Here is a 21,407-nt window from a genome sequence, read left to right on the forward strand (position 1 = left end):
CAGTACTAGTGTCTTAAAGACTGTTACTAGGATATGTAAGGATTGTCTGCAGATCACAAAAGTTGGAGGAAGGAAGGCTACAAAAATGTGGCCGATACCGCCTCTAGAGACCAATCACCGGAGGAAGTTTGAGATTTCTGGTGGAATTATACTTGGCTACTCAGAAGACATTTTATCCCAGACAGGACATCTATATCAGGAAGACCCAAGAGCTCAAGGCATAGCAGAGTACACGCCCTGAGGTCCAGTGGAGATCTCTCATCAAATGACATTCCCTTGGTAGAGACATTCCACATGTAAGTAACACCCTCCCATACCATCTGCCAGTTATTTTATGCAATTAAAAAAGTGGACGGTCTACATAATTACAAAGTGTACTTTATAATAATGTATACTATGTAATATACTGTATAATGCCAAAAAAGGAATGAAATCCAGAGCCATCTACAATCAAGTCAAAAGATAATCAGCTGTACAATGGGGATACTGCCAAATCCCACCAAGAAACAATTATAAAAAAAAGAATATATACAAGGCTAACATCTTAACTTGAAGAGGAGTAAACCAAATTAATTTAAATAAAATAGGCAAACTAGGATATATTTCATTTAAAAAGTGTATATTGCAATTATGGGGGCAGCTGGGGCAGCACTGTGGCTCAGTGGTTAGCTCTTCTGCCTCTCAGCACTGGGGTTATGAGTTTGATTCCCGTCCATGGCCTTATCTATGTAGTTTGTATGTTCTCCCCGTGTTTGCGTGGGTTTCCTCCCACACTCCAAAAACATACTGGTAGGTTAATTGGCTGCTTTCAAAATTGACCTTAGGCTGTGTGTGTATATTAGGGAATTTAGACTGTAAGCCCCAATGGGGCAGGGACTGATCTGAGTGAGTTCTCTGTACAGCGCTGCGAAATTAGTGGCGCTATATAAATAAATTATGATGATGGTGAATTATTAAATACATTCAATATCCTAATATACCATATAAACAAATTGTTAATATTTGAGTAACCAGGGATAATTGGTCAAATCGCTGATACAGATCCTATTTTTCTTAGCTTGAGAAATAGTAATCCCAGTTCAATAGACAAAGCAGTACAGTTCTCTGCAGGTAGTCAAGGCAGCAATGAAGCCACATGGGGCATATATACATTGGTAACATGGAACTCTTTTCACCAGTGTGCCCCACATTACCCCTCTTGGCTACATAGAGGACATTTGCAGCACGCTCCCTGCACTGTGCACCATGTGACTGCTGCAGTCACATGACCCGGTGACGCCACCAGCTAAATACTTGTGCTGAAGGGGAAAAAGGATCATGCAATCAATAAGACATCTGTTTTCTGGTCGCTTCAGTCGCTGTATGAGCCAAGTTAGTGTCTGTACGGGGGAACAGCTCCTGATGGTGAGTATATAAAGTGTTTATCCTAAAAAGTTTATGGTACCTACAGTTAATAGTAGTAGAATGAGCAAATACAGCAGCAATATGGGTATGAGAAGATTGTCACCCTACTCCTGTGATAACTCGGGTAAATGGATCACTGAAGTGCTGGGTCATGTGGGAATAAACTTTTTTTTTCTACTGATAAATGGTCGCCTTTATTTGAATGCGGTGGCCATTTTGTTGGAGATCTATTCGGCTTAAATGGTATATACTTGGCTCCAACAATATGGTTCCTGTAATGAGGACATTCACATGTTTAAGCATGTATGCATGCAAAGTCATGAACTGAATAGCATGGTAATATGGCAAATAGTAAGATAGATAGTCAAGTGTCTATTTAGTGGTAAGTAATCCAGGCTTTAGGCTACCTCACTGATCCACAGCTTTTCAATTTCTGTCATGGATGTAAATGATATTAACAATAATGATGGACCTTTAATGCTTTTTGTAATGCCCCAATAACCATTGACATGTTGAAGACTATAATTAGAAAAGAGCATGATATTCAAAGGTGGTCGTGCTGGTAAAACGGCCTGCAAAAGTTTTCATAGACGTTGCAACTAAACAGTGCAACTAGGTGTAGTGTCTTTAAGAAATTAAAGTACAAGTATCTAAATGTATATACAACATTCCATAGAAATCCAATGGGAGCTTGTCCTGCTGGTATATTGCTTATATGATTACTATTGACCGCTCAGAATAAAGAATTACAAAAACAAAATAATATTTGAATGTTACTACTGCAGCACAGATCTTTAATTTAGGAGCAGGTGTTATTTAGCTGCAGCCTTCCTCCATTTAATGCTTTATCACAGCTATGTTATGCACATGCAGGAATAATTATTGTTTGTCTATATCTAGGTGGTAGGGCTGGGGAACTATGGCATGCCAGGCACTAGGCACAGTGTTGGCATGGCAGCTGTTAACCTGCTGGCACGGAGACTCCAAGTCGCTGATCAGTGGAAAACAGACAGGCGGACCGGAGCTGATCTTGTCACAGCCCAGCTGGAAGACGTGCAACTGGTGTTACTAAAACCTCGCCAGTTCATGAATGTTAATGGGACAAGTGTGGCTAATGCAGGTGACCTATACATTAATCTCTCTGTGCGTCGTCCCCAGTATTTGTGACTGGACAAACAGGAGTCCATTTAATAATTACACACATCCTTAATAAGAACAGCGGCAGAAACATCGGCACATGATGTCATAAGCTGCTTTTGTAATTGCTCTCTGCATTTTTCCTAGTTTGTGAATGATTTATAAAGTTTAATTGACAAAAAACTGTAGTTATCAGTTATCAATAGGAACAGTTACTCCTATATTACCAAAATTTTATACATTTGTCCACTTAAACGTGGAACTCCCCAAGGGGTGTTGATGCCACTCAAGTGTTGGTCTATGTGTCTGAAACGCAATAATCATATATGGTGTATAGGAAAAAGGCCCTGTATATCACTGCTATTAAGAAATGACTGCGTTTGTTTGCTATGGATTACAGCACCTTTTTCTGTGCACTAGTTTTCATAAATGTCCCCCTATGTTACTGTTCTTTATTCTGAGTATACTTGTAATCCTATAAATGAGCAACAGTTCATTAAAAAGTTATGTTTTGGAATTGCTGTGAAGATTTCACTAGTTTCATGGTAATGTGACCAGTAGGTGGCACTGTGGCGAATGTGTTATACTTCATTATAATATTCCCAAGCAAAACAAATGGCTGTTTTTGTTACTGTTAATGCATTTAAATAAGTATGACTTTTTGGATGGAACTTTATAGAAAAACAAGGTTAGTGTATAAATATTTTATATAGAGTTGTGTTTGATGCCATAATCTTCCTGCATCAATTTTGGCTAGCCCATTTCAGATCAAAGTTGCCACACAAATATCTGTGCTGTTGTTAAGGTTTTAATGCCGTAACTGGCTACAGGTTGTTTTAGCCCCTCCCAAATTTATCTACTGTGTGTTCTTTTGCCCCTATACTTAGGAATCTGACCCTAGCCAGACACACCTACTTATAGGGTATCTACATATGGGATATCTTTCCTTTAGGATGTAAATAGGGATTAAAATGTCAGTAGTCAATAATCATGGATTAAGCTGTGGAATATATATTATTATATAAGGTAACAAATTGACCATAGAAATATCTTGTTATAAAGACTCTTTCTCCCTTATTATTAATTTTATTTATTTATTTTATTTAAGCTCGAAAGTTTCGCCTTGCTCCGGAAAATATCTATCTCCTGCATGATGAGCTGGACAAACCTCTTGGGAAGGTGTCTCTGAAGCTTGGAGGGAGCGCAAGGTGATTATATTGCTAAGAAAGCATATAAAAGTATATAACTTTGCTGGAATTGGAAACTTAAAGCTGATGTCACATGGACATTTTAGAAGCTTTTGTAGCGGTAGTTTTAAGTGGGAAATGCTGTTTCCCTATTACACAAAAGATCAACAGAGCCCTTTAGCTGCTACAACTGTCACTGCGGCAGCTTCAGACTGATGCTTTTCTCTGTCCAGAAAAAGCACTAAAGTGCACTTGTGACACCAGCCTGAGTTTGAGTACCGGCAAACATTATTTTGTCATCATCATCACCATTTATTTATATAGCGCCACTAATTCCGCAGCGCTGTACAGAGAACTCGCTCACATCAGTCCCTGCCCCAATGGAGCTTACAGTCTAAATTCCCTAACATACACACAGACTACGGTCAATTTTGATAGCAGCCAATTAACCTACCAGTATGTTTTTGGAGTGTGGGAGGAAACCGGAGCACCTGGAGGAAACCCACGCAAACACGGGGAGAACATACAAACTCCACACAGAAAAGGCCATGGTCGGGAATCGAACTCATGACCCCGGTGCTGTGAGGCAGAAGTGCTAACCACTGAGCCACCATCTCTCCTCTGTTCTATATTTTGCTGGTAATTGTATTAGAAATGGGAACTCGCATAGAGATTGTTAATATTCGCTGCTGCAGTGCATAAGGCAGACTTACCAAAGCAGAGAGTCACCAGGGATGGGGAAATGTAGAGCTTATCATCCACTTTACGAAGATAACAGTTTGCACCGCACCAACCTTTCTGCATAGAGCTCAGTGGTTTTCTGTGTGGTTGCCTGTCTCTCTTCAAAAAGTGAATGGAGGCTGAGATTTCAGTAGTTATTTTACACAATCTCTACTGCAATACCACACAAGTTTTCTCCTAGAGAATGATCCGCCGCCCTACTATGTTTCTGCTAGAAATGTACAGTGTTCTGAAGCTCTTATATTGACACACGTGAAGAGTTTGTCCATCAGCTGTCACTCTGTGCACAGGAGGAAAGAGTTCTGTGTTCTAATCTGCCCATGTGACAACAGCCTCAGTGTTTTTTGCCCGAGCAGTTTTGAGACCCAAGAAACGTCTGATTTTAAACTTTATACCCCTGATAATCAATGTCCTTTCTTTTGTTCTTGTTACACAAGCTTTCATATACAGTGAGCATTATCTCAGTAGTTCCTGGTGAATTGATAGGCTGCATCATCAGGATTATGAATTCAGCCCACAAGCTGTGTGTAGGTGTTACGGGCACCGCCGCGACTCACTCACCTGCGTCCCGGCCGTCGCTATGGCGACCGGGACGTCACTTCCGGCCCTGACCCGGTCGTTGCCGGGGCAACGAGAAGACGCTTCAGCGCTGCGTCCCGGCAATGAGAGAAAGCCGGGCGCAGCGCTCACCATATGTTCTAGCCTGTGGGCTAATTAATGCAGCCTATTAATTATGCTGGGGGCTGTGTCTAATTCAGAGCTAGCCTCTGATTGGTGGCCACTGGTATTTAAGGCAATGAGGTCTGCTGCCTCATTGCCGTTTATAGCTCCTGTGTTCCAGGCTGCTAACCTGCTAGTTCTTGTCCTGTATCCTGATATCTCTATTTGACTCCCCGTGTATGGCCCTTGGCTTTGATTTGGACCTTGCTCGTGTTTCCTGTGACCCTGATCTTTGGCCTGTTTACCCGTTCTGCTATTTGCCTGTGACCCCTGACCTCAGCTTGTTCATCGATACTGTTGTCTGCTGCCGGCCCTTGACCTCTGCGTGGACCTGACTCCTCTTGCCTGGGTTCTCCCCAGCTGGTACCCACTTCACGACCCTCTGTCAGTCTGCGGCCCAGTCTGTCCCCACCATCAGGGGCTCCAGTGAACACCTGACTGGCAGAGTAGATTCCGGGTTGTGTTGTGCCGGCTGGAGGGGTTCCTAACAGTAGGTGACCAGTGCAGCCTTCTCAGATACTGAATAACATTAAGTGGTTATATGGAAATCCGGTACTACATCATGATACTAAACCTTAGAATTAATATTTTCTGTTGCTGTTGGAAGCAGGCTCAGTGACCTCATTAATGCAATGCCGCTCGTTTGGGCAGCCATGGAAATAGGTGGTATCAGCAGGTTGTGAAGGGTATCCTGATGGAATTTGTGAATACACTGGAGAACCTCCCAGGATGCTTAGACAGCTGGTATTCACAAAGTCCCCACAAGGAACAATTGGGCTTTGGTGTTGGCTATTCTAAGATCATGGTCCCTGAGAAGAACTCTGATGGTGGTAGTTGAGTACTAACGTCTATCTCTGGTTATTGTCCAGCTTAATCCCAAGGTCAACAATAAGTGAAATATTCCATTTCTAGGGATATATAATATGCACAAAATATTCTAATGGGATGTTTGTCAATCCACTTGCTTTCCTTTCTACATTCTGTTTCTCACAGCCCCAGTATTAAGACAGCAGTAAGTGGAGTTAGGCTATGACCGTCTATGTTTATTTATTTTATTGTTTAATACTATTATATTAACTGTTGTTATGAATATGTCTCTGTGTGTTTCAGGGGCCACAATGGTGTCCGTTCCTGCATTGAATATCTTCAATCCGATGTAAGTATATACTCATTATTTTCAATAATGCCCACCTTATTATATACTAGGTTTCTGTAATCCGTATTTTATGAATGATGTATCTACTTTTGCAGAAGATGGTTCGACTCTTGATTGGCATCGGGCGTCCGGATGACAATTCCTCGGTGACAACATATGTACTTGGACGCTTCACAAAGCCCGAACAGGAGATGGTATCTGAAGTTATGGAGCGGGGAGTGGAGTTGTTGTTAGCGCACATTAGGCAGAGAACAAAGACGGACTCCACGACATGTACTAAGACGGTGGAAAACAGAGGATGAGCTTGGCCAGTACTTATATTAAATATCAAACGTGGTCTAACACTACATGGGCTGACATCGGGTCTTCATCGGATTTTACAGTGAACCTGAAGCAACATGAATATTGCAAGGCACATATATTTATTTGTATGTCTCTGTTCGTGTGATCTCAACATTCTATGGATCGAACACCATAATGGAGAAGGACATGGCTAGCTGTAGGAGTTATGTTACCTACACTCCAGTGTAACTCTGACAACTGAGCCAGAATTGCAGCTTGGTTGAAAACACACTCAGTGTTCAGTCTGTCCGGCCTTGTGTATGCACAAACCAAGTCACACCAACTTATAACAGCGCATAAAACGGATCACTGTATGGATATGGCTACATGAGTAGGATCAGACCATATCTTACAAAGACCAACGTCATCTTACATGAGATAGACTTCAAACCAAAAGAGGACCTGTAAGGAGTAATGTGTCTTATTTCCAAACAAATAAATTATTGACATTTATATATCCTCCACTATATAGTTTTTTAGTGACCCTTTAGGTTTATGTTTTGGCATAAATGCTATTTAGTTAGGACCTAAGTTTAGGAAGCTGGCTTTATGCAAATAAGGATGATGGCTCTTTCTCTGCCAGCCATACCCCTAGATATGACTAATAAGTGATCACTTAGTGCCCTTAGAAAGTTGACTTAGTTCTTATACCCACAATGCTTTGCTCCACACACAGCCGCCTCTTCCAGGAAAAGCTGAGATTGGTTGGGTTACACTTGGATGTCCTCTCACAGGGCACAGTAATGAAGCACCAGGAAACAATGGTAATGGGTATTTGTAAGGCACATCTATAATAAAGTGGATGTTTATAAAAGCTGTGGGGGGCTCATCAGCCTAAAGGTAGAGATAGGTAATTGTAGTCATCGTCTTAAGAATTATCAATTCAGTGTGTTGCTAGTTTTAAAGGGATTGTATTGCATTCTTTTGAAACAACTTTCTATAAGTTTGTTGTTTTTTTTTTTTGTTTGTTTTGAACAATAAGTGATGATGAAACAAGATTCTAACATATATAAAGACACAATGATGGGAATATTTGTGTGAGAGATGAAGGGGAACAGTGTAACAATGTCTGCCACAACCACAGATTATGTTACCACACATAATGAATCATTTATGAAGAAAACAATACCCACAAGGTTCTGGTGCCAGTACAGATATTCGAGGAATTTTAGGACTGGACATTAAGGGCGTTGATGGTAAGTAATGTTCCCTTATAGTGTTATGGGGAGGGACAAGATGGCTGGGGGGGGTCGCCATATCTTAGGTTTAAATTAGTAGTGCTTTTCATATAGTATTCAGTGGGGGTTCGGCCTCGGTTACCCTGCATTTTTCTAGGACTATAAAGGACCGCTAAACGCCAAACCTGAAATTTTCATATTCCCTCACCGCTCCACAGCAGCCAGCTGAAGCTCCTCCCACATCTTTAGCACAGATATCTAATGGGATGTGATGCAGGTCAGAAATGTGAGAATATAGTCATGTTACTGTGTCACCACAGGCCCCACCCCTGCGTATTAATCCACCAATAAACACAGTCCATTTCTGCAAAGTAAATCTAGCCAGCTGCTACATGTTGCCCATGCTCTGTGAGCATAAACACTAGTTATTTCATTTTTATTATTCGGCTCAGTAATAAGCAGCCTTTTATATATAAATGTAGAGTAATGACTTAACTTCCACTTTAAGTTTCATTATGGTACAGGCAAGCGTGTTTGCAGAGCTCACCATTCAGTACAGTTGCCATTGTTTCACTTTCTTTCCCCATAATGCATGTATCTCCTTTCAGAGCTCCTATGTCACTTAGAGGTGTGGTAATTTTCACAGTACAATAATTAGGTGTGACCTAGTAGCAAAAGATTTGTGACCAGTGGTGGATCCGGCCCCAACTCCCCCCGGTACCGCTTGCAGCTGCACACTATGTGCAGGTCCGTTCGCCAGAGACAGGCAGACAGAGAGTCCTTCCCGGCTGCTCTGATTGTATTTTAAACACAATCAAAGTGCCCGGGCAGCGCACTCTCCCTGCCTGTTCCATGCTGAATTAACCTGCACATAGTGTGCAGCTGCAGGCAGCCTTAGCTGTCATGTCTGCACACTATATAATATTCTAGATCTGCCCCTGTTTGTGACATCACTGGGGGCATGCCTTAAATGTACAATGATTTGTTTGGACTGTAAGGGACAAGCTCAATTAGCTTTTCTCCTCGCACCTCTGGGGGATGTGTGTGAAGGGAGATCTGCGGTGTTACATCACTGCTGAGCGCCTTTGCGACCGTTCCGGAGGCACTCCGCGGCTAGCTGCATATGCACCTTTGTATATGTACTTGGTATGCATGTGCAGTCAGGGTTAGTGATAGCGCATTGGGCCAGCCTTAAAGTCTATCACTGGCCAAGGGCAGCATTCGACCACTTCACAAGTACTTACTTGAAGGGCATGCTCAAGTTCATTTAAATAATTAAACCTGCTCCACCGCCACCTTCTCCCCTGTCAACCATTGAGGAATCAGGGGGGTAATTTAAACTCCCCGAGTGGCCAATGCTTAGTCCCAAAATGTTGGCCTCAGAGGTGACCACATTAGTTCTCCTAATACTAGTGCTGGCCCAGGATGCACTATACTTACTGAGGCTGAAATGTTCCTGGGAATATAGGTCAGCTGGCACGGTCATGTAATACAATATACTCTGCTTTATTTATAATGCAGAAATCAACAGTAAGTGAATATATTAATGCCCAATGCTCATGCGCTGTTCTAAATGTACTTTAATGCACAACACATGGACACACTCTCCACTGAAAGGGAACTCCCCCTTGTGTAGAATTTTGGGTGTTGCAGCCATGACCAGTACTTATGAGGATCTCTGCTGGAGCATTGGTGTAGTGAGCTAGCAAACTGTAATAGAGGTGTCCATTGCATGTGGCTAAAATTATAGCTTCTGATTCAATAATCCATTCAGCAGCCAGCTATCATTTTAGCCCCATACATTGAACCCCTCTTCTCATTTCATGTTGCTACACCAAGGGGCAGATTCATTTAGTCCCAAGGTTGCTGAGAAGCTTCGTGACCGATGTCTCCACGGGATATTTATGGTTAAAATCTTCACCCATTTTTTTCACAAAAACGAGCAAAGACTTCTGTACTGTAATTGTCTGCACTGTGCACAGATAAACCTTGCCGCTAATTGAATCCGTCCCTGACCTCCAGCAAGGATCCTCCGTACAAATTCGTACTGGAGGCTGCATGTCCTAATGTCCAGAAATACTCGTCCTGGACATTTTTCTTTTCAGTGTTTATGGCGAGGATGGGTAAATCTTACAGTGACCTCATTTATTCTACACTACACCTATTTACAAGCTAATCATTATTTAGCTATAAGAAGTGTCTTGTTGGCAGGTACAGATGATGGGATTCCTGGTAATGTGCTGTGTTTTGGTAGCTTTGTCTTCTGAGGTGGTGTAGGCAGGTCCTGAAAACATAAAGAAAATATACATATATATGTAACGTATATAATACAGGAGGCAGGACTTGTCTTGGATCACTAGAAGAGACTTACCTTTTCTACAGCAGGGTTAGCTTGGATTGGACCAAGCCTGGTGGTTCTGGACAGCATCCCTATTTTGCTGAGCACAGCATTAGGTATGTCTTGTCTAGGCATTAGTCCCAGATCTCCCATTCTATAGTGAGGAATAACACCAGGGCCCTTCAAGGTCGATGACACCCTCTGCCTAGAAAGGACATCAGTCTGTTTAGTTACTGTTATCTTAAAACCGTACATCGATTGGCTTTTATAAATGGATTAAGTAGAGAAGGATTATAAAGTGTTTTGATGTTGAAGTGTTTTCCAAGTTTGCTCACACTATCCAGTTAGGGAGGGTCCCCTGGCCTTGGAGTAATGAAACACTATACAGTCATTACAAATCTACTTGTACCTGTTGCCCTTAGATGTCATGTGATGCTCCATAAACTGAGGCTCTCTGCTCTGGAAGTCGTTTAAGGAAGGCCCCACCCCCAGGCTGGCTGCGCTGTTTAACAGCAATAAGAGTTTCTGCAGCATCTGATTCCGCCGTTCTAGTGATGTGACTTCTGCTTCTTCCACTTCCTCGTTCGGCTTCTCCTGCAGAGACACAAACGGGCAATGTGAGAATACGTATTTACCATCAGTTTTGACACCATGAAGACACCCCGCGTGGCACACAAGTTTATTGGTGTGGTTCGCAGGGGTTTTGTAGACGCGCGCACCACAAGAGTACAGCAACCGTAACGCAGGAGCCCAGTGCGACAGTAATTACCAAACCCAGAGGATGACGCCCTCACTGATGCACGAGAGTGGATTTAGGGAGGTTTGGATAGCCGCTTTAAGACATTAGTGAGACCCCCACTCCTTAATACGTCATTTAAGTACATTTGTTGATGAAAGATTGAGGCCAGTGCCTACCACTTTCAGTGATTGACTACAGAGTTTTGTATTTATGTTTTGTATTTCTTCCCAATGTTGTGCTTTATTTGGTAAATTGGATAGGATCTAGAGCTGGGGTGTGAGGACCACGTTAGGGGATTGTAGTCATTGGAAGGGGCACAATACAATTTACCTAAATATGTAAACGCTGAAAGTACTAAAGGGAAAGAGAAGCCAAGAGAATTTTGGGCCCCCTTGCCTCTGTAGCACATCTCGTCCCCATGCTTCTTAATATCCTGCAATTAATACCTTGCTCCCAAAACTAGTGTGTTCATAGATTCATAAGTTTGGGCAGCACGATGGCTAAGTGGTTAGCACTTCTGCCTTACAGCACTGGGGTCATGCGTTCAATTCCCGACTATGGCCTTATCTGTGAGGAGTTTGTATGTTCTCTCCGTGTTTGCGTGGGTTTCCTCCGGGTGCTCCGGTTTCCTCCCACACTCCAAAAACATACTGGTAGGTTAATTGACTGCTATCAAATTGACCCTAGTCTGTCTGTGTGTGTGTTAGGGAAGTTAGACCGTAAGCTCCAATGGGGCAGAGACTGATGTGAGTAAGTTCTCTGTACAGCGCTGCGGAATTAGTGGCGCTATATAAATAAATGGTGATGATGATGATAAATTAGTAGTACTATGCAACAAATTGTGTTACATAAGGGGTTTCTTTGAGTTTTACTATTTGGGATGGGATTAGGTATAACTTTAGAAAACAATGTAGGTTTACATGACTGCTTGAACTAATGTCTAGGGCTCAGTTTCAAGTTTGGGTTGATGTTTTGCTTTTTATAATTAGAACTAGGCCATCTTTTGGTTACTAGGGTTAAACAACTGCCTATTACCCCTTATAGATCTCTGTTACTGAGGGTTCTCTTTCCATCCTTTGACAATGGGGGATGCTATTGGCAAAGACAAACATGAATGAAAATACAGTATGCTGGCGGATCATTGATCTCTGTGGCAATACACATTTTCTGTTTACAGCCATTAATGGCAAAACACCGACTGGGCATGAATCAAAACTGGTATAGTTTCAACATGTTCATAATGGTTTTTTTAAAAAATCAGACTATAGGGCGAGTTTTTACTTTTTTCTGCAAAATGTTTTATGAAACTGGGGGTCGTGTGGTGGTCTACAAGCTCGTACCACAAGTATGTCCTTCAGAGCGAAAGCTGTCTGACTCAAGACCATCTCTACGGTTTGCTTCCTCCTCTTCTCATCGTCCAGCTGTCCGTTCACCTTGTCCTTCTCCTCCATCAATCTGTGGACCTCCTCTTCTAGAGATGACATTCTCTGCCTAGAGAAAACACATTGAAGTTTCACTGTGATAATACCAAACACGTAACAGACATCTCTGTATGCATGTGATGTGAAAGTGATAAACTGTTGGGGGTATATTTACTAAACGGCGGGTTTGAGAAAGTGGAGATGTTGCCTATAGCAACCAATCAGATTCTAGTTATCATTTATTTAGTACATTCTACAAAATGACAGCTAGAATGTGATTGGTTGCTATAGGCAACATCTCCACTTCTTCAAACCCGTAGCTTAGTAAATCTAGCCCTTGGTGTCCATCGGATCCCACCACTTTACCTGACTGGGAGATGCCATTATGATATCTCAAAATAAATGGTTCTCTGATATAAATGTTAAGAGCAGAGCAAATCCTGTATAAGAAATACTTTGCATTCAAAATGTGTTATTATGATATTTCAAATGGATACATGAGAGAAGTGTAGCTGATATTGCGGTTAATGAGGAAGCATATTGATCGAGATGCAAGGGAGCCTGTGTTGGACTTTGACAGAGAATTGCCAGCATCAGAGAGCAACCTCATAATATGCTTTTTATTTATTGTGCAGAATAAAAAATAATTGTATTTGTACCATTTTTCCTCTAATCTCAGCAGCAAGTCTATCCATGTGTGTTATGGACGTTAATTGTAACCTTTTTCGTGGACTTCACCTCAGACTTTGTGCCTCCTCCTGAAGGGACAGATCCTCCCTCTGCAAATTATTAAGCTCCTCCTCCTTCTGGACCGCTAGGTCCAACATCTCCTGCTGTTTTTGACATTTCTCTGTCAACATACGGATCACCTGAAATGTCACATAATCAGATTGGCGTAAGAGAGAAAAAAAATCACCTTTACACTCTGCGATCTTCCAATGACCTAATGTCTGCTCCTGAATCAGTATGTCTTCCCAAGCAAAATTTCAGACTCTCCATAACCTGCAAAATCATGCGGACCTCTATCTGTTTAAAAAAAGTTACCCTGACTCCTACTCGCCCTCTAGCACTGAATTTTCCAACGGCCCTATCTGTTGCTACCACTGTTACGTCTCTACTATCGTAAGTTTCTTGTGTTTCCTGAATCTTTTAAATCGTAACTTATTTTGGTACTCGGTCAGTTCTAGCTTCTGTTTCTACACATTATTGAATATAATGGGCCTGATTCATTAAGAAAAGTAAAAACAAAAAAATGAATATGTTTGAATCTTGGCAAAACCATGTTGTACTGGAGGGGAGGTAAATTTAAAATGTGAGGACAGATTTATGATTGGGATAGGGCATGTCCTAGATCAACTTTTAATGTCAGTGTAAAAATAAAGCGTCCTACATGAAAAAAACAGACAGTATTTTCCTTATGTGCAAAATAATAAACTAATTTGCACCCCTTGCATTGTAACTTGGTTTTGCCTAGGTTCAAAGTTACTCATTTGTTTGCTTTACTTTCTTTAATGAATCAGGCCCAATGTATTTATAATATGCTCTGCCTATTGTACAGCCCCGTGTAATCAAGGATAATTATAATCTTGCCCACAGTAACACACAGCTAAGAAGATGGGAAGTAGCTCATATGGGAAGGAGCAATTTTAATTTCTCCCACCCATGTTCCGTTATATGAAAATACTTGTTTACATGCTTACGGAGTGTGTGTTTCTCCACAGGGAAGGTCCCAACCAGAATTTAAAGCCCCATCTGTTCATGTTAGTGGCCTGGTATCTTATCTAATGGAATCATTCTAAATGTCCAGCGGTCAGTTCACCTTTTTATTGCTGAGGTTGTTTTTCACCAACTCTTTCTCATTCTCCTCCAGTATCTTCAGTTCTTTCTTCAACTCCCACTCCTGTTCTTTCAGTTCCTCGTTCTCCTGGATCAGTTCCAAGCTCTTATCGGACATCTTGGTGAGCTGAGAGCTGATAGACACGTTCTCGCGGATCGTTCGCTTTGTGGTCTCCGCCATCTGGCTGTCGGACACCCTGCGGAATTCAGCCGCCACGGTGTTGACCCGCTGCACCATTTCCTTCTTTAACCTATGGGAAGATGAGCATAAGGTTTGTCTGGCTCACAAACCTGTTTCTGGACCAGCTTCTGGTCCTTATCCTCACCGTCTTGAAGAGATTGGCATAAATGGTAGGTCTAAACTAGATTTCCCTGCTCAGCACTAGGAATAGTTAAACGTCAGCTGCATGATGTAAGAGGTTGTATGATTGTGAGAGTGAAGCCATAAAAAAGTAAGGGCCATGCCATTTATTAAACACGTAAGGCTGGAGATAGCAACACTTATGTCAGTAATCCAGGCTATGATGGAGCTTGGGGGAGAGGGTGGGATTTGTATTACTCAGGCCAGAAAGTTTGTCATTTCAAGTAATTATGGTATCATCAGAGAAATATATAACGCCAAAGGGTGATAAGATAATAAATTAATATGTATAGTTGTGTTCAAATTTGGGATAAACAGCAAAGATAAGGAGGTAGATTTACTAAAACTTCTAAAGAGGAAAAGTAGAGATGTTGCCCATAGCAACCAATCAGATTCTAGCTATCAAGTTCTAGAATGTACTGGATAAATGATAGCTAGAATCTGATTGGTTGCTATGGGCAGCATCTCCACTTTTCCTTTTTAGAAGGTTTCTACCCCAAAATGTTGCTGTTCTAGATCACGCAGAAGGTGCCTAACCAATGTCATTCAACCATCGTCGTCTCTAACCTGTCCTTATCCAGCACTCCCTTCTTCTCCAGCTTGTACATCGTATCTTTGTGCTCTTCCTCTTGTGTTCTTAACTTCTCCTCCAGCGCAGCAAACTTGGCCATCAGTTCCTCTTTTTGTACCCTGAACTCTTCCAAGGAGGCCAACTTACCCGCTGTGATTAGGGGAAATAGGTCAGTCATGCGGCCTACAGGTTTTACAAGGTCATTAAACCATACCAACCTCATCATTTTCATGGTGTGATAATAGTCTGCTCCTGATTTTCCAATTTGTTTTCCGATTGCTATAATATGGGCTGAATTAATCATGTAGAGAGAAAGGCATTTTTTTTTTCATCCATTACCTAATACAACCCAAATTATTAAAGTGGGAAAGACTATTACTACATTGTGAAAAAGGTGCCAGGTTTGTTAAATATTTCAAAATAGTCTAAATTTAGTAGATATCTTCTTGCCCAATACTGGTGTTCCCATGCCTACTAAAGTCATTTAATAAGAGTTTACTTGTCAAATCTGTACAATCATTCTGACATTTTCATACAAATGTAACCACTGGGTGGCGCTGCTCGATTAGAGTTTATGATAAGTCCTTGCTAAATGGTGACTTTTATCATCATATGTAGCCACATGCAGAGAAATAGTTTTGCACAGAATAACTTCCTTCCAACCAGTTTAACCAATGGGTACTGACTAGATTATTATTATTATTATTATAATTTATTTGTTAGGCGCCACAAGATTTCCGCAGCGCCGTACACAGTACAAACAGTAGACTATACAGGGTGAAACAGTACAGAACAAGAAACAAAAATACCAATACTTCAGAAACTCCAGGCAGGCTGCTGCAATAAGCATGGAGCAGAAGAACAGGTGAGAAGACAGGAGGGAAGAGGGCCCTGCTCATTCGAGCTTACATCCTAAAGGAGGGTTGACAGACCAGGCACAAGAGGAGCCGGTTGAGGCAATGGGAGAGAGGGGAGAATGAGCGGAGGAGATGGGGGTTAAGTGGATGGTTGGTAGGCTTTGAGAAAGAGGTGAGTTTTGAGTGCACGTTTGAAGGAGCACAGAGTAGGAGAGAGACGGATGGAACGAGGGAGGTCATTCCAGTGAAGGGGGGCTGCACGGGAAAAGTCCTGGATTCTGGAATGGGAAGAGGTGATCAGAGTGGAGGAGAGGCGGCGATCATTAGCCGAGCGCAGGGAGCGGGCGGGAGTGTGAATGCAGAGGAGGTTGGAGATATAAGGGGCAGTAGAGTGGGAGAGAGCCTTGTAAGTGGTGGTGAGGAGTTTGAAAAGAATTCTGTAGGGGAAAGGGAGCCAGTGAAGGGCAAGGCAGAGAGGGGAGGCAGAGGAGGAGCGGCGTGAGAGGTAGATGAGTCTTGCGGCCGCGTTGAGAATAGAGCGGAGGGGGGAGAGACGAGAGTGGGGGAGGCCGGTGAGGAGGAGGTTGCAGTAATTCAGGCGGGAGATGATGAGTGCGTGTATGATGGTTTTGGTGGCCTCCTGAGAGAGAAAGGGACGGATGCGGGCGATGTTGCGTAGTTGGAAGCGACAGGCTTGGGCAAGGGAATGAATGTGGGGGGCAAAAGAGAGAGAGGAGTCAAGGGTGACACCCAAGCAGCGGAGTTGGGTGGCGGAGGAGATGGTAGTGTTGTTAACGACAATGGAGAGGTCATGGTGGGATGGGTGGCTGGGAGGAGGAAAGACAATGAGTTCAGTTTTGGAAATGTTGATTTTGAGAAAGTGCTCCGACATCCAGGAGGAGATGGCGGAGAGGCAGTCAGATACCTGAGCGAGGAGGGTGGGGGAAAGATCAGGTGAAGAGATGTAGAGTTGGATGTCGTCAGCATAGAGGTGATACTGAAGACCAAAGGAGGAGATGAGAGCGCCAAGTGAGGAAGTATAGAGCGAGAAGAGTAAAGGACCGAGAACAGAGCCCTGCGGGACTCCAACAGGGAGAGGGTGGGGGGAGGAGGAGGAGCCAGATGTTGATACAGAGAAGGAGCGGTTAGCAAGGTATGAGGTGAACCAGGCAAGGACAGATCCAGAGAGGCCAAGAGAGAGAAGGGTTTGCAGCAGGAGGGGGTGGTCCACTGTGTCAAAGGCTGCGGAAAGGTCGAGGAGAATAAGTATAGAGAAGTGACCCTTGGACTTGGCCGTTAGGAGATCATTAGTAACCTTGGCCAGGACAGTTTCGGTGGAGTGGAGGGGACGGTAGCCGGATTGTAGAGGGTCAAGGAGGGAATAGTCAGAGAGATGTTTGGCGAGGCGGCTGCAGACAATCCGCTCGAGAAGTTTGGAGGCGAAGGGGAGTAGTGAGACAGGGTGATAGTTAGCAAGAGAGGTGGGGTCGAGATTGGGTTTTTTGAGGATAGGGGAGATAAGAGCGTGTTTAAAAGAGGAGGGGACTATACCAGAGGAGAGTGATAAGTTGAAGAGGTGAGCGAGGTAAGAACAAGCAGTGGGAGAGAGAGAGCGAAGGAGGTGAGAGGGGATGGGGTCGAGAGGATAGGTAGAGGGTGGGGAGGAGAGAATAAGGGAGCGGACTTCTTCACCTGTAGTGGGGCAAAAGGAGCACCAGAGTTGGTTGTTGGGGGGAGGTGAAGCAATGAGGGTGGCGGGGGAAGGGGAGGAGGAGGTGTTCAGTCTGATGGCCTCAATTTTGGACGAGAAAAAGGTGGCGAAGTCAGAAGCGGAGAGGGAGGGCGGGACAGAGGGGGGGGGGGGGAAGAGAGTAGGGAGTTAAAGGTGGCAAAGAGGCGGCGGGGATGGGAGGACTGAGAAGAAATGAGGGATGGTTCATCCTATCCAGTGCAGCCTATCCAGTTAACAATGGAAAAGAGAATCTGCATTGTCCTGAATACTGTTTGACTCTACTGTGTGTACATGACAACTTGATTGGCCCTTTATAGGAAAAATTAAATGTTTATGTGCATAACTACCAATGTCATAAAAACATACAAATGTACCCATTTAATAAAGAAAGCCCTGGTGGTTCCTTATATTCACAATTTATATAAGAGATGAAAGACTTGAGCTAGTAGTATTTTAGGTGAAAAATGTACCTGACGAGATAGTGAGCAGGATCACCCTCCCTATAGCCACGTCCCCACTCCATGTCACCCCTATTATGTCGCCCCTTCCAATTTAGCATATAAGCTGCCAGGAACAGGGCTCTCCTTCATCGTGTGTTCTTCCATGCCCCCACCATGTCCTCCCCTTGCATCCTTCTCCCTCACCTCTAGCATTGTCTCTATCTCGCTAGTTTACATCCCACTCACTGTCTGATACTTTGATACTCCGGCTGTGGTTTGTCTAATGCTCCTATGACCGTGTAGGTTTGCTTTTTGTTTTCCTCTTCTGCCTTGTGTAATCATTGTTAACTTTTCTCCCCCTCTGTTTGTGCTGCACTGGAATTATGTAAAATGATGGCGCCTTTTAAATAAAAAGTAATAATTTTGTAAAATTGCCTTGCACAGTGTTTCCTAAATGTACAGTGTGACCACCTGTATATCAGAAATGGAGCACACCACAACTACCTCTATGTGCCAGGTTAGGGCTGGCAAATTTTACCCGGGGGGCAAGACTCGGCTTAGCAGCCTATTAGGAACATTTTAAAGGAAAAAAATGTAGGTAGCCTAGTGATCCAGCCCAAGTGGCCTAGTGATGAGCCCACTGTGAGTACGGCCTGGCAGGCAGATTTCCCACGGCCTCCCAGCCCCTATGCATGGTGCAATGCAAGAGCAAGTTCTACCACAAAATAAAGTATGTATCCATGGTGTAGTGGTTAGCACCTCTGCCTTACAGCACTGGGGTCATGAGTTCAATTCCCAACCATGGCCTTATCTGTGAGGAGTTTGTATGTTCTCCCTGTGTTTGGATGGGTTTCCTCCAGGTGCTTCGATTTCCTCCCACAATCCAAAAACATACTGGTAGGTTAATTGGATGCTATCAAATTGACCCTAGTCCGTCTGTCTGTGTGTGTGTGTTTGGGAATTTAGACTGTAAGCCTCAATGGGGCAGGGACTGATGTAAGTTCTCTGTACAGCGCTGCGGAATCAGTAGTGCTATATAAATAAATAAATGATGATGATGATGAATTGTCCAACGGCTGTAACAGGTATTAGTGATTCAACCACCCTTGATGGGATGTGCTTATTAATGCAAACACAGAAAATAACACACATGTTTTGAGGGTGGTTCCCCTTCTCCAAGCCCCGGACCTAATAAAGGAGGACGGTCCCTCAAAGGCTGCATTTGCATAAAAAGACCCCTTGGGGGGATGAATCACTAATACCTGTGTGCAGCCTTTGAACAATTTTCATGAATCCGCAAATAATAGTCACCCATAAATGATTTAACATGTAATGGTATTATAATAACATATATTATATGAGGTGTCTAAGATTCCAACCATATAAAATAATAGTAAGTGCAAAGCTTCCTTTAGCATTACCCAACATCATGTTCTCAGAGGTTAGATGGTCCTTGGTCTCCTGGTACTCATGTCGCATCTGAGTAAGCTGCGCCTCATACAAGTCTTTCTCAGCGTCTTTGGCCTGCTGGAGGCCGGCCACCTGGTCATTCAGGTCAATGATTTCATCCGTGCGCTGGTTCAGTGTGCGCTTGAGAAACGACACAATCTCATTTTTGTCGCTGGAAAGCTGGTTATACTGAGCCTGGAACACGTTCTCCTTTGCAGAAACTTCGTCCCATTTTGTTTGATATCTGTGATAGTTGAAGAGAAAGAGAATAGGACGGAGTATGTTCATACGGAATTAAATATCTTTACTAGAGTTACAAAAATATTTAAAACTGGCAAAATGTGGAAGAAATATATCTCTGAACGCCATGTACTACTAGGTGATACTTCTTATACATTTATACACGTATATTTTTACCCCTTCATTGTGCACAGTTAAAGATGTAAATATCGTTGTTTAAAAAAAAAGAAGAAAACTGACCAATGAGGCTACTATAAGAAATATGGTTCTAAATGCCATGTATTACTAAACAATGTGCATTTGGTTCAAATAACACATACAGGCATCACTGTCAGGATATAGTTTATCTAGTAATGAAAGAGGATGGGTTGAGCGTCGACAAAATTTGAAGAGATAAGATATTTCTGTGTACAATGTGTAGGTGAACAACACTGCAACAGACTTAACAACAAATACATACTTCTGAACTGATCACATCTGTTGTTAATCTGGTGCAAAAAAATGTTAATTAATTGATGCAATTTAAACTATAGTCACTATACTTCTATTCTGCAAATATATATATACATATATATTCTGGAACTGATTTCTGGCACCTTTTTTCGACGGATTTTCCAAGTTTTAAAAGTAACTTCTGAACATTTGATGTTTGGCCCACGTGGACTTGAATCGCCCTGTTGGGCGTAGCAGGTCGGCGGCAAAATCATTAAAACGATGCATGCAGGCTGCTTGTGTGTCCAGTCCGATGCATGCGTACATCATCTGCGCTGGTTGTGATGGCGCTGCTCGGCTTGTGATTGGTCGTGTGATCGCACGTTGAGTGCTTACTGCGGGCGGCGACCGTTATGTTTCGTTACACAACTGACACATGTGGGTGTGTGTACAGTGATTGACTACGTGATGTGAGTTCTGGCACTTTTTTCTCACGAAAAAAGCACTGTACATATATATATATATATATATATATATATATATACATATATGCATAAATGTATGTATATCAATGCAGTGTTATCGATTTACTATCAGTATTCTGTTGCTTTAAACTTTCACATAATCATCATTAATGCATGACTACCCTATCCCTGTTTTAAAACTGGGCATATGTCAGACCACAGCTCCTGCAGAACCTCTTGGACAGTGCTGCCTGTCATTCGTGTCCTTGGCTTTCCAGTCTCTCAGTCTGGACAGACCTTTTAGGCAACCCCCCAGCTATGGTAGAACTCCCGCTGGGACCCTGGTAGGTTATACTGGCACCTACAGTACAGTAGCAGGTCCCCCACCTCTGAGCCCCGGCCACCCTCCTCACCTCTCCACCCGGTCCTCCAGGTCCCGGATCTGCAGCTGGTAAAACTCCTTGCTCTCATCAGAGACGGGCTCCGCTTTGGTCTTTTCCGCCCCCTTTGCTCCCTTCCCGGCGGCGCTGCCTTTACCCCGCTTCTTCTTGGGCGGCATCGTGCACCGTGCCCGGCCCGCTGAGGTTACTGTCACCCAGTGTAGCGTCCGGTTGCTAAGCAACGGCAAGGCGGCGCTCCATAGATAACCACGCCCGTTTGGC

At 43.1% G+C, this 21,407-nt stretch overlaps 2 protein-coding genes across 4 annotated transcripts; one reads left to right on the forward strand and one right to left on the reverse strand.

Annotated features, from left to right (window-relative positions):
* The first annotated feature begins 1,240 nt into the window (after window positions 1-1,240).
* Window positions 1,241-11,003, forward strand: PTRH1 (peptidyl-tRNA hydrolase 1 homolog). 3 transcript variants are annotated; one of them, XR_012678957.1, is made up of 6 exons: window positions 1,241-1,404; window positions 2,305-2,524; window positions 3,650-3,749; window positions 6,300-6,345; window positions 6,441-7,091; window positions 10,626-11,003. XR_012678957.1 is itself a non-coding variant. In XM_075185094.1 (5 exons), the coding sequence occupies exons 1-5, from the start codon at window positions 1,318-1,320 to the stop codon at window positions 6,645-6,647; spliced, it is 660 nt and encodes a 219-aa protein (XP_075041195.1). In that variant the 5' UTR covers window positions 1,241-1,317; the 3' UTR covers window positions 6,648-7,142. The 3 variants fall into 3 exon arrangements, 2 of the variants coding, with proteins under 2 accessions (XP_075041195.1, XP_075041196.1); XM_075185094.1 differs by lacking the exon at window positions 10,626-11,003 and having other exon boundaries at window positions 6,441-7,142; XM_075185095.1 differs by lacking the exons at window positions 1,241-1,404; window positions 10,626-11,003 and adding an exon at window positions 1,737-1,786 and having other exon boundaries at window positions 6,441-7,142.
* CFAP157 (cilia and flagella associated protein 157) lies at window positions 9,548-21,407 on the reverse strand. Its single transcript, XM_075185092.1, has 9 exons — window positions 21,159-21,407; window positions 19,582-19,853; window positions 15,128-15,281; window positions 14,183-14,450; window positions 13,102-13,232; window positions 12,283-12,433; window positions 10,613-10,797; window positions 10,237-10,408; window positions 9,548-10,149 (listed from the first exon to the last, which is right to left on the reverse strand). Exons 1-9 carry the CDS (start codon window positions 21,302-21,304, stop codon window positions 10,045-10,047), a joined length of 1,584 nt encoding a protein of 527 aa, XP_075041193.1. The 5' UTR covers window positions 21,305-21,407; the 3' UTR covers window positions 9,548-10,044.

Source organism: Mixophyes fleayi, chromosome 9 (genome assembly GCF_038048845.1).
Source record: "Mixophyes fleayi isolate aMixFle1 chromosome 9, aMixFle1.hap1, whole genome shotgun sequence".
In the NCBI taxonomy this organism is placed as follows: Eukaryota; Metazoa; Chordata; class Amphibia; order Anura; family Limnodynastidae; genus Mixophyes; species Mixophyes fleayi.

Excerpts from the sequence above, each read along its gene's own strand:
- PTRH1 (XM_075185094.1), top strand. The coding sequence starts at position 1,318 with ATGCAATCAATAAGACATCTGTTTTCTGGTCGCTTCAGTCGCTGTATG. Across the intron at positions 2,525-3,649 it reads GACAAGTGTGGCTAATGCAG|CTCGAAAGTTTCGCCTTGCT; the intron begins GTGACCTATACA and ends ATTTTATTTAAG. Across the intron at positions 3,750-6,299 it reads AAGCTTGGAGGGAGCGCAAG|GGGCCACAATGGTGTCCGTT; the intron begins GTGATTATATTG and ends TGTGTGTTTCAG.
- CFAP157 (XM_075185092.1), bottom strand. The coding sequence starts at position 21,304 with ATGCCGCCCAAGAAGAAGCGGGGTAAAGGCAGCGCCGCCGGGAAGGGA. Across the intron at positions 14,451-15,127 it reads GGAGTGCTGGATAAGGACAG|GTTAAAGAAGGAAATGGTGC; the intron begins GTTAGAGACGAC and ends ATCTTCCCATAG. Across the intron at positions 10,150-10,236 it reads CTAACCCTGCTGTAGAAAAG|GACCTGCCTACACCACCTCA; the intron begins GTAAGTCTCTTC and ends TTATGTTTTCAG.